This window comes from Ambystoma mexicanum, chromosome 6q (genome assembly GCF_040938575.1).
Source record: "Ambystoma mexicanum isolate Mex_15411 chromosome 6q, UKY_AmexF1_1, whole genome shotgun sequence".
Taxonomy (NCBI): Eukaryota; Metazoa; Chordata; class Amphibia; order Caudata; family Ambystomatidae; genus Ambystoma; species Ambystoma mexicanum.
This window is the reverse complement of record NC_090937.1, coordinates 496,763,294-496,775,916: the sequence shown is the minus strand read 5'-3', so window position 1 is coordinate 496,775,916 and position 12,623 is coordinate 496,763,294. Positions and strand designations below refer to the sequence as shown.

The 12,623-nt window shown below is 46.7% G+C and overlaps 1 protein-coding gene across 40 annotated transcripts in view; it reads right to left on the bottom strand.

Moving 5' to 3' along the window:
• ANK2 (ankyrin 2) overlaps positions 1 to 12,623 on the bottom strand; it is a 1,645,279-nt gene that overhangs the window by 172,667 nt on the left and 1,459,989 nt on the right. For all 40 annotated transcript variants that reach the window (XM_069630993.1, XM_069630997.1, XM_069630984.1 and 37 more), the window contains one exon: positions 5,957 to 6,079. In XM_069630993.1, the coding sequence (XP_069487094.1) occupies positions 5,957 to 6,079 (123 nt within the window). The remainder of the gene's footprint in view (positions 1 to 5,956; positions 6,080 to 12,623) is intronic.

Genomic DNA, 12,623 nt, shown 5'->3' with positions numbered 1-12,623 from the left:
GAAAACATTATCCAACTCCCAATTATGAATTCGACTTTATTTCATTCAGTATAAAAAAAACTATTCATTTATCTTTTGTACAAATACGTGTTTATTTTAAATAAAAATAATGTTTTGAATATTTATGTCTTCCTCCTACACAGTAGAAATAGTTTACTTCCTCTGCATGAAATCAATTCCATATGTATCAGCAACACACCAGTATTATATTAGATTCCGAAATAACCTTTGTCTCATTCTGCTTGTCATACAACTTATCTCTTTACAATGTTTTTTTGTTTTAGTCATATGTCCTTAGTATACATCACTCTTTAAGTTACTCAACATGTTTCAGTTCATCGCCCTCAATATTACGGAACTTTCATCAGGAGTACAATTCGTGCAAAAACACCAAAAAGATTTTTATAAAGAGCTCTCTAATTTATAGGCGAAGATTTTATCCTGGTTTCTCATTTCTTGCTCTAAAGACATTCTCTTAAAAAGAATTCCCTCAAGTGATTAATGAAAAAAAGTCAAATTCATGATAAGATTGAGATTTGAATAATCTTTTCTGATGTTATAGAATCTGTGAGGACATATGTAGGATAGGTTTGAAATATACAAATACTCCAGTAGCCATTCCAGCTGGGCATCAGGTTGGTGGTCTAAAGTGAAAACTGGGGCCAGGTTCAGCCACACAGTGGGGCATAGATCACTTCCAGCCATGGTTCCGTTTTAGTCAATATATGAAAACAAATGGTCCTCATTACGAGTTTGGAGGCAGCCATGGTGCTATTAGCACCATGGCTGCCTCCAAACCGGGCTCCATTACCGGGTTCCTTCAACAAGGAATAACCGAGTCATTCCAACATTGGAGGACCCGTAAATTCCTCCTTGATGGAACCATTCCCCATTCCCATTTGAGCCCCAATAGGCTCAATGGGAATGGGGAGGGAGGTAATAACGGGCACATTACGAATGGCCCGTTATTACCTCCCTCTTCCCCTCGCGGGACCTGGAAAAGAGGTCTGGTCCGGGTCCCGCAAAGGGAACCTCGTAATCGGCGCTCGGAGCGTCAATTACGTGGTTCCCTTTGCGGGACCTGGACCAGAGGTCTGATAAAACCAGACATCTTTTCCAGGTCCCGCGAGGGGAGGAGTGAGGTAATAACGGGCCATTTGTAATGTTCCCAGTTATTACCTCCCTCCCCATTCCCATTGAGCCCTAGGGGAGCTCAAATGGGAATGGGGAATGTTTCCTTCAAGGAGGAATTACCGGGTTCTCCAATGTTGGAATGACCCAGTTTTTCCTCGTTGAAGGAACCCGGTAATGGAGCCCGGTTTCGAGGCAGCCATGGTGCTAATAGCACCATGGCTGCCTCCAAACTTGTAATGAGGCCCAATGACTTTAGGAGTATGGGAGGGGCCTAATGCTGAGCATTGCTTTAGTGCCTTAGACTTTTCATTAGCACCTTGGAAGGGGGCGCTGGCCAAACAGAATGCTTGGAATGCGTTCTGTATTGTTGCGTGCAAGCCCAGGTAGCCAGAGCCCCCTTCCCCACTTCTACTTCCCTTCCCTGTCCCCCTCCATACCACTTAACACCTGTGTAGTTTCCTACATGGGTGCTAAGATTGTGTATTTTGTTTTTTTTAAAGAAACGTACCTTGCTGGGTCGCCTGGAGCTATGCGGTGGTTCCTCGAGTCCGTTTTCAATGTTGATGACGTCACAGTCATTAACATTGAAAACAGACTTCGAAATCACGGGGCAGTGCCAGGCCGCCCAGCACGGTAAGTTTCTATTTGTTTCAAAATACACACCATTAGCACCCACTTAGGGAATCACACAGGTGCTAATGGCGATACAACCCTCGGCGGCGGGCCAACCTTGTCGGTTACGGCATTGCTGATCGGATTAAGGGACCCTTGCTTCACTCAGGCCTTTGCCGAGCAGGCCATTACTCACACGCTCGGGCCGCCACCCTGGTTCAGAAACATGGTCCTTTTCCCCCTGGAGTGTGTCAATAGCATGTTAACTACATGTCCTCAGAATAGGCTGTAACATTTCATTAGTATTAAGGTTTCCTTTATTGAGATCTTCCTAAAGAAAAGGGTTTTTTGTGTACTTGTTTGCGTAGTGTCGAGACCCTGGCCCTCACATTCTGAGTGCACCCTGGCAGTGGCAGGCGAGGCGGATGGCAGCTATGAATATAGCATCGGGTCATGTCAGAAGCCCTTAAACAGTAGACTATCAGATAAATGAAGTCTGGTGTAATTCATGCGACTCTACCTTCATATGTCGTTTTGGAACCACTCACAAGACACTGTTGGCAGCTGTAAAAACAGCTGGAACCTTGGGGCTCATGCTGGGACTATAGCTCAGATGGATGACTATACTGGCCGACCCATTCTGGTTCACAGGCAACAAGAAGGTCAGGTTGGTGTCATACTTATGCAGCCTAGCCGTTACTAGCTCAAATGGCTGCCATATCTATACAGGCCAGCCCTTTTGGCACACAGGTGGCTAGAAGGTCAAATGGCTGTCAGATTTATACAGTTCTGTTTTTTATGTGGCCAGATGGTCAGATCACGGTTGTCACAGCTATTTGGCACGGCCCCTTCTGGTTCACAGGCTGCCAGAAGCCTAAATGGCTGTCAGATCTATACAGGCTGGCCCTTTCTGGTTCACAGGCTGCCAGACGCTCAGATGGCTGTCAGATCTATACAGGATGGCCTTTTCTGGTTAGCAGGCTGTCAGAAGCTCAGATGGCTTTCATATCTATGCAGGCCAACCCTTTATGGTTCACAAACTGCCAGAAGCTTAAATGGCTGTCAGATCTATACAGGGCCATCCTTTCTGGTTCACAGGCTGCCAGGAGCTTAAATGGCTGTCAGATCTATACAGGGCCATCCTTTCTGGTTCACAGGCTGCCAGAAACTTAAATGGCTGTCAGATCTATACAGGCCGGTCCTTTCTGGTTCACAGGCTGCCAGAAGCTCAGATGGCTATCAGATCTATACAGGCTGGCCTTTTCTGGTTCACAGGCTGGCCCTGTATAGAAAAGGCTGGCCTTTTCTATACAGGCCAACCCTTTCTGGTTCACAGGCTGCCAGAAGCTTAAATGGCTGTCAGAGCTATACAGGCCGGCCCTTTCTAGTTCACAGGCTGCCACAAATATTCAGCGTTTGGTGCATACTCATTTTTTAGGATTTCTTCATAGTGGAATATTCCCAGGAAGGTGCTCCTTTATCACTGCCATGGTGTATATTAAGAGTTGTTTGGCAGTGGTATAGAAGCAGCAGAAAATGAAGGCTGGGTTTCAAAGGTAGCATTAGTAGCAGAAATGCTCCCAATGCCTCAGAATTAGGTTAATGGCCTTAATCGCCAAAGTGACGAAGGAAGCGCAGTATGCGGTGTGTGATTATGTAGACACTCTGGAGTGCCTCCACGAACATGGAGCCAATAAAACAGCAGTCATTAGTTGCTTGGAGTTTTTACTGCCTTTTTAGCGTGTAATTCTGCCAAGTCTTCTGATGAGACGCGCCAATCTACACTCCTAGGATTGGGTTTTGCTCGTTGGACATCAGCATTCTGTTTGTTCCTATTATGCCTGACACTAATGTCATGCCAGAGCAGTGGGGGGTGTCTTGCTCCATTCTATTCTATGAGCAAAGTCGCCCAGCATAGGCTGCGCGGCACCTTGATTTTCTTTGGTCAACAAGATGGCTTCCTGAACCTACAGAGAATTGCTGGCATGCTGCTGCCCTGTGCTTCTCAATACTAATATGAGCAGTGAGGATTTGTGTTACTATTGGAGGGGGTTGGCCAAGGCGAGTTGCAGGAGGGAAGCCGGGGAGACCATTTGCACTTTAAGTTGTGTACTCATTTCTGGAAGTGAGGTCTCCCGATACCAGAGGCATTGCTGGGGGGCATGGGTAAGGGCAATAGCTCCTGATCGTTGGTTATAGCCCCGGATAGAAGCTCAGGGGCTACAACCAAAAGGCAAGCTAGCCCCGAGTCCCGCCAATCCCAACATTAGCATAGCCCCGGATCCTTCACAAACCTAGCAACACCCCTGCCCGATACTGCTGCCATTCCTTGAAAACAACCCCAATGTGGGGAGAGCCAAGGGGCATGTCACAAGAGAGAAGAGACCCCCCCGCCCACCCGGAGGGTCACACAGGACATGATGCTTAGGGAGACATTGACACCCAGAAGAGCTTGAGACCCATTATCTACTCAGGGGGGCCCAGTCACACACAGGTCACTGAGGCCATGTGTTCATTGCAGAAGCCATACATGCAAACCCATCCCTGCAGAGAGAAGCTGACACAGAGAGCGTGCCATGCAGCCTGGATTATATCCAGTCTAGTAAGAAAGTACTAACGTTTCTATACAATCAATTTCTCCATCAAAACAATGACCAGCTCACGGGGGTGCAGACACATTCTGGTGTGTTAAAGTGACAGAAGTAAGACCTCTTCAGCCTTAAAAACCTTTCCCAAATGAGAGGGTATACTTGACCACTCAAGTTCCCCTAGCCTCATCACCCATGCTCACCAAGTGCCCACCTCCCAAGGCTTGGCACCTCCTGCATTAGGTCTCTCCTTCCAGCCTCAAGCACCATCACTGCCTCCCCTCAGCGGACAGGCATGATGCCACTCTATTTGCCAACACAGAACAAACCAAGGTGCCAATGTGACAACACAACGCCTGCCCGGCACAGCACTGCAGCAGAGTGAGGGCTGTTGGATAAAGAAATGTCTGGGCACGTGCATGCATGCTGTTACCTTTGTGTAAAGTGCTACTGTGATATGCTAGTATGCATGCTGTTACCTTTGTGTAAAGTGCTGCTGTGATATGCTAGCATGCATGCTCTTACCTTTGTGTAAAGTGCCGGTGTGATCTACTAGCATGCATGCTCTTACCTGTCTGTAAAGTAGCATATGATATACTAGCATGTATGCTCTTACTCCTTTGTAAAACGACAGTGGAACTTAATAGAATGCATGCATGCTCTTTCTGTAAAGTGCAGTGTGATATTCTAGCATTCATGCTCTTACCGATGTGCATAGTGGCAGTGGGATATACTATCATGGATGCTCCAACTGCGTAAAGTGGCAGTGCGATACACTAGGATGCGTGCACTTACGTCTGTGTAAAGTGTCAGTGTGATATACTAGCATGCATGCTCTTAACTTTGTGTAAAGTGGCATTCTGATATGCTAGCATGAATACACTTACTTTCATGTAAAATGCAAAGGCACATGCTAGCATTCATGCTCTTACCTTTTTGTAAAGTGGCAGTGGGATTTAATAGCATGCATGCTCTCATTTCTATGTAAGTTGAAGTTTGATATCTTAGCATGTATGCTCTTTCTCTGTGTGTAAAGTGTCAGTGTGATATTGTAGCATTCATACGCTTACCCTTATGTAAAGAGACAGTGGAATACACTAGTATGCATGTGCTCACCTTTATGTAAAGTTGCAGTGTGATAAACCAGCATGCATGCTCTCTCTTTTGTGTAAAGTGGCACTGTGATATACCAGCATGCATGCTCTTACCTGTGTGTAAAGTAGCAGTGTGATATACTAGCATGCATGATCTTGCGTTTATGTAAAGGGGCCAGTGTGATATACTAGCATGCATGCTCTTACCTGTTTGTAAAGTGGCAGTGTGATATACTAGCTCACATGCTGTTACCTTTGTGTAAAGTGCTGGTGTGGTATACTGGCATGCATGCTCTTACCTGTGTGTAAAGTTGCAGTGTGATATGCTAGCATGCATGCTCTTACCTTTGTGTAAAGTGCCAGTGTGATCTACTAGCATGCATGCTCTTATCTGTCTGTAAAGTGGCATATGATATACTAGTGCGCATGCTGTTACCTTTGTGTAAAGTGCCGGTGTGATATACTAGCGCGCATGCTCTTACCATTGTGTAAAGTGCCGGTGTGGTATATTGGCATGCATGCTCTCACCTTTATGTAAATTGGCAGTGTGATATTCAGGTTGCAGATGGCTTGATGCAGCAGGCCTCTTGTGGATTTTGGCTCCTTCATAAAGGACAGTCGCCCGCAAGGCTCTTGGGTGGTATCGCGGACCTAATGCAGCAGGACAAACACACTTAGTCTACAGGGCAGGGCACAAAGGTGTGCAGTAATGCAGACTGTGCAAAGAAAAGGAGAGTTTCACGAAGACATTTTGCTGTGTTCTTCACCACCATTGCATGCAGCGCATGACTACCACTGCATGCAGTAGCAGAGCAGGATGGCATATTGCGGTGCTTTATTAGACAGTAAACCATAGACAAACAGGCGGGATTGTTCACATGTTAACGCATTCATTTTCCATGTACTACAATAAAGAATATCTTCCTGCTGCCAGCACATGCTAAGTTCCGACACATATTTGGTGTAATCGTGCCCTCTGCTGGTCAACTGCTTCCCAGGCAGCACGTTTATCATCTCGCTTCACTAGTCTGGCTTCCCCCCTATGACTTTGCGGAGGTGGGCCTCCTATGGGCAGCCACGCAAGTCTCTGCACAGTCTTTTGATGCAACAGTCAGAGGCATTTCATCCAGCAGGACTGGGGGGGAGTAGGAGCCATGACCCAAATATTCTCTAGCACCACTGCTGCCACCACCCATAGCTGCTCCCCACAGTGCCGACATATTTGGGGTTACACTACAGCTCGCTGTGATTGAGTAATTTCAGACAATTTAAGGTATTCTGCCTGGGCGAGTCCTTGCCATTTGTTTATATTTCCGTTGTCAGCATGCTTGGGCACAGTTTATTGTGACCGCAACAATAATACACAATAATGGCGCTCATTACAAGTCCGGCGCTGGACCATGGTGCTATTAGCACCATGGTCCATGCCGGACTCCGGCATGGTGGATGGCGGAATTACCGCCCCATTCCAAGGTGAGTGGGGCGGTAATTCCCCATTCACCATTTGCCCTTCCCTATTCCCATTTGTGCCCCATAGGGCATAATGGGAATGGGGAAAGGCGCTAAGTACGGTGCCGCAAATTGCGGCACCGTACTTAGCACCAAGGTCACTTTGCGGCATGGGTTTTAACGCCTGCAAAAAGCAGGCGTTAAAACCCGGGACCTCTTAATCAGGCGTTAAGGGTTTAACGGCGCCGACGGCGCTGTTAAACCCTTAACGCCTGACTTGTAATGAGGGCAATATCTTTTTTATCCAGTCGGAGCCCTGTTGCAGTGCGGCAACTATTCATGTATTTGTTTGTCTTAGAAAGTATTTACGCTGCCACATTATCAATTTTGCAAATTCATTCCTTTTATTTGTCTCTTAGTTTGATGGGTGCACTGGCTATCACCACTTCATGATTAAAGTGAGTCTAAGTGCTGGGGCTCAAAAATAAGTGTCAGGGCTGAGCCCTGGCAAACACCCCCGCCAATTAAGCACTGCGCGTGCACTTACATCTTCTGTTGGGCTGGATTCATGCAGCCAGCGAATGAAACCAGCCCAACAGAAGATGCAAGAACTCTGAGGCATAAACACATTGACAACTAGGCCCTGGGGAAATTAGCTCATGCCAGCGGTTAATACGTGGCCCTTCCAGATGAATAATATGCACCATGGACGGATCCTACGGATTAGCATGAAACAAAGCACGGGTTGATTGCAAAAAGGTCAGAGAGTCCCAAAGCAACACACATTTTGCCCACCTCTCGATCGTGGTGTTTGCCTGAGGAATATTTAATTGCCAATTCACAAAGTACCAAGAATGGAGTACTGAGGCTTTTGATGAGGTTCCCTGGAGGGGGGCGAAGGGAAGTCACCCGGTAAGTGCCGAAATGCCAGGACCACACTCCACCCAACTTTCCCCAAGCTGGACGACAGGGAACCCCAAAGCCACTAATTATCCGGGTCATTTGCATAACCACGTGTGGTGCTGCGCACTGGAGTCCCAGCGAGTACATTGCGAAGGGGAGCACAGACAAACTCATAATTTTTGGTCGTCGGGGAGGGCGGGGGTGGGGGGGCTAGTGACCAAAAGAGTTGAGTAAATGTAGGGAGTACCTCGTACCTTCACCGCGGTCACCTACCATGCGTGCTGGCTAACAGCGGGAAATATTTGACAGATATCAGGGAAGCAAGGGCAGTTTGGGTACAAAGAGAAACACAGGGACGTTGTCATCCACAAGGCATGGAGGGAGAGCGGATGGCAAGTACATTGCACCTAGGAGGTAATCACTTTGAAGAACAGTTACCACCAAAGACTTGCAGCGACCCCAGGAGCTACCCAAAAACCATGGCAGTTATGCCTGACTCTAAGATGGTGGTCATCCCATTTAAACCCACAGTGCACACATCGTTAGTGAACCTAGTAAACAGGAAGATGAACAACACATGTGAGGAAGAGGGTCCAACCAATCGCAGACCCTGCTGAGGCACTTTAGCTTATGGAGACCTAATAAAAGGAGGCATAAAGAGGCCAACTGCGGGGCCAACTCTGAAGGAGTTAAGCTGGTGTTCTAGAGGGTTGGTGCACTAGCAGAGACAGTGACAGGAGACGTGATGTGCACGTGGTTGCGTCTGATAGCAGATACCCTGCGTGATATTAAGCAGCAAGGAGGGCCTGGTGCAGAAAGCTTGCTGCGGTGTAAAGTCCAGAAACTGAAAAAGGGCTTGGCGATATTAGGCGATAGACCATCCTGCTGCTGTGCTATAATCCACATGCTGGTGGGGCCAAGGACCCACCAAAACCTGTGAAGGAGAAGCTGCACCGCGTATGAGATTGTAGTGGGCTCAGGCCCGGGAGAGAGATCCTTGTCTGGAGAGTGAGAAGAACTTCAGCCTGAAAAGCATCCAGGAAGGGGGCAGACGTGTCCAGCTGGTGACTGTTTTGCGTATCCCTGAAGGGCAGGAGGGAATCATGCATTTTGGCTGGTAGGCCTGTGCCGTGTCTCAGATTTCTACAGAGCCCTGGTGAGAGACTGCGGACCAGAAGACATCTAAACCTCCACCTGGAATGAGTGGAAGGGGGTGGCATATCAGACCACCCCTCCCCCATTCCTACACTTCCTGGGTAGGCCCAGTCATGGCTGGTTTGGTTCCAGGGCCCGGTCCGGAGCACTAGTGTGGGAATACCTTTAGGAACTGTGAACCCTTTCGTGCGGGAATATCTCTAGGAATGTGACCCCCATGCGTACACCCTTTATAACAATAAAAGACCATAGGTGAATAAGACTCCATTTTGTAAATCATCGACTCCATTTTGCAAAAGTTAAAACAGTTGTGGAGGTTTCACTCAGGCTTGCAACTCTCCCCGTCAGGCGCGCATAGCGAGCGAGTTCCTCCCCCACCTCCTCCCCTGTGCCATCTCCGCGACTGTTCGGTTCCCATGAGAAGGCTGGCTGCGAGAATGCAACAAAACCCACACTGTATCTTCTGCCTTCCGTCTCCCTTCACTGGCCCAGATGCAGCCCAGAGCAGGGGCCAGAGCAAAAGCTATCTGTCTCTATAAACCTGCCCCACACCCCACAGACCCCGGCCATAAAAACATAATCCCAGGGCCCTCTAGGGCAGAGCCAACAGTTAAACAGACCCTTAAGCCGTGAGCCTATTTTTTCTTTCAGTATGGATAAAAGTAAGCTTCCTATATAAAATCGTACAAACATAATGGTAGACTAAGGAGGCCTATGAGTGAACAATATAAATACATAGACGTGTGTAATTAGAAGTTCCTATGCTACCCCGCTACGATTAAAGCACGATGCATGGTTCTGAAATGCTCATAGCAATAGTTTGTAACAGTACAATACCTAACCAAATGCTAATCTGTACACACCAGCACCATGCTACCTCACTTTTATAAGGTCAAATGTAAATACATGTATAGTGTCATTTAAGCATAAAGCAGAAGTTAATCACTCCTGGCTAGCCTCACCCCCAGTTAAAGACACACCCAAGGACCCCGAACTGGGACTTGTACGTTTACGAATAGGTGAATCTCGAGTCAAAGATATGTGATATTTCTTCATCACTTCTTGATGAATTCTTTTGCTTTCCCTTTATGTTATGATGAGAGTGCCCAGTTAAATGGAAGATGAAGCATGTCCTAACCCAATGTGATTTGAGCATAAAATAGCCCGCCATGTGTTAAAAGCCACATGTAAAAATTGTGTTCTGAAACACCCTGAACTATTGTATAATATGAAACCAGACTGCAAGGGGGCATTGACTCGTTCCAATTCACCTGGGTGCAAACAGAGAGTAACAGACAGTTAGTGATGTTTAGATACTCAATCCCTAAACCCCTCACAATGAAATGTATGCCTATCATGATATGTACCTTTCGTGACCTAGTCATCTCAGCCATATTCTAAATTCCCCCTTGTTGTTATTAAATGGACACCCCCGACCATGTACTAACCCCATGAACTCGACCCCCTAGCCAGTATATTCAGAGTTGTTTGAACAAGGGGAGCACCACATTTGATGGGAGAAGGTTAATTCATGACTAGTAATAAATAACCTGCCTTTGAACCCTGTTTTCACAAGTGCTCAGATACAGGCCCTTCCTTTGGGCAAACAGAGATTAGAGTTCTGAATGAATGGGATTGCATGGCCACAAGGGCAAATGTTATGTGGCTAGGATGTCGACGGTTACATAAAGGGCAACAAGGAATACCAGGCTGATGAGCCCAGCTGACGGAGTGACCCCGGACACCATGTCATCTCATCACGTGCCCTCAGGCCAATCGGTCACCTCTGACCCTATAGCACCTATAGGTGCCCGCCCTAGGTGACCAATCCCAACTCATCATGTGCCCCCTAGGCCTACCCTCTCGAGGATGATGCAAAAGCTGTATAAAATCGATTTGTAACATGTTTTCTGCAGAGCGCTCTCGGCGTGAGCAGATTAGATTCTGCTTGCCCTAATTTCAGATAAAAAGCCTTTAATATCACTCTCACTTGGTCTTGGTCTCATTCCCTCCTGGGATGTGTTCTTATTGACTTTGTTGGGTGATTTACCAGCATTTCTGGGGGTCTCTCGCCTTCATTGGAACAACACACCCAGCAGAGAAGGAAGTGTGATGGGGCACTTTAAACACCCTGAGACTGTGCAGCAATGGAAGGGAGCCCGTAGGGTGCAGGTACCCAGGGCTCCTGGTTTTGACAGTAGTGCATTGAAGTTGTACCAGGACCACTTAGTATAGACCCTTGCACTTGGTGTTATTCATGCATCCTGACACTGTTAGCCACAGGGGCTCCCTATTCTGTTTAAGGCACCCACCGCGTAGTTAATAGAGTTTCCTCCACCCACTTTTCCCTTGAACACTGAAGCCTGGGGATGAAGTCAACCATTCGCAAAAACATGGGGGGACTTGCACAGAAGGGCTATAGAAATAGAGAACCATTCACATGTTGTGTGGTGTGCAGTAATAAAATTGTGGCAAAAATGTCGCCCGTAATAATAATTGCAGTGGTTTGACCTGGTAAAGGTGTACCCATTATACCATTTAAGGGGAGTTCCCCTTAAATGGTATAATGGGTCTGGGCGTTGTGGGGGTGAACAAAGCCTTTTTGCCACGATTTATGTAAACAGCCATTTTTGCCACAATTTTAACACATGGAACGTTATTTCTTTGTTCCCCTTCAATTCACACTTTGCATAGTACACAGGGTGGTGGAACTCTCCTCTTCGCTTATGTTCCCTTGGTTCCTCTTATCGGCATTGATTAAACCCTCCATGGGGATAGAATAGAGATGTTGAACCCCAATGCACCCATGTGGGTGTGCTCTGCTCTTCCTCCAGTGTGACAAGTTCCAGGTAGAGCTTCAGGAGTTATACCCCACTGAGTTGGCTCTTCTGAGCTTCCCTTCTGGTTGGTAAAACTATCCTGCTGCATTGATCAGACACCTGTGAGCCATATTTATTCCCACAGGCCACTCTGAATAACTCTCCTTTAGGAAAGCTTGGGGTGTCCAATACCACCCGCTGTAATCTGGGTACAATCTGAGGGTTATAAGTTTAAATTTGGCTAAGCCTTACCCAGCCATCCATCCTTTCATTGTTGATAAAGAGTCCACAAATATATTTGGCAGTCATAATTAATAGCATCTGTGTTTTACTGTGCTGTGAAATTACAATAAATGTGATTGCAATTACATTCTAATCTGCTGTTCACGCCACAAGTGCCTGTCATGAATTCCAAAGATGTGTGAACTTGCATGTCCTTGAATGCCAATCACTGACTCCTATTCAAAGCAGATAAGAGTGAGGGGACAGGCAAGTCTACAGTGATGTGATGTATACATTTGCTTAAACTGGATAGTTCATGAGTAAAGCACAGCTTTCTCACTTTAGGGAAGAGCACAGTTCGCCATTTTGAATCCTGTGGCAAGGACAACTTAGCCATTCATCCTTCCAAGATTGATAAATCAAGTAACATACAAAATGGCGTAATAATAAGGCGTTATCACAGTGCTGTGAAGCGGGAGGAATCTGGCATGAAGGGCTAAATAGAAACACACATTATTACTCACTAAATGAGGATTTTGATTAATTTATTTTACACTGTAATTATGAAATTAAATTATATTTTATTCATATCGTGATCAAACACAAGTGTTTCAGAGCATGCCCAGGCAAAAAGGGAGGGGAACAAG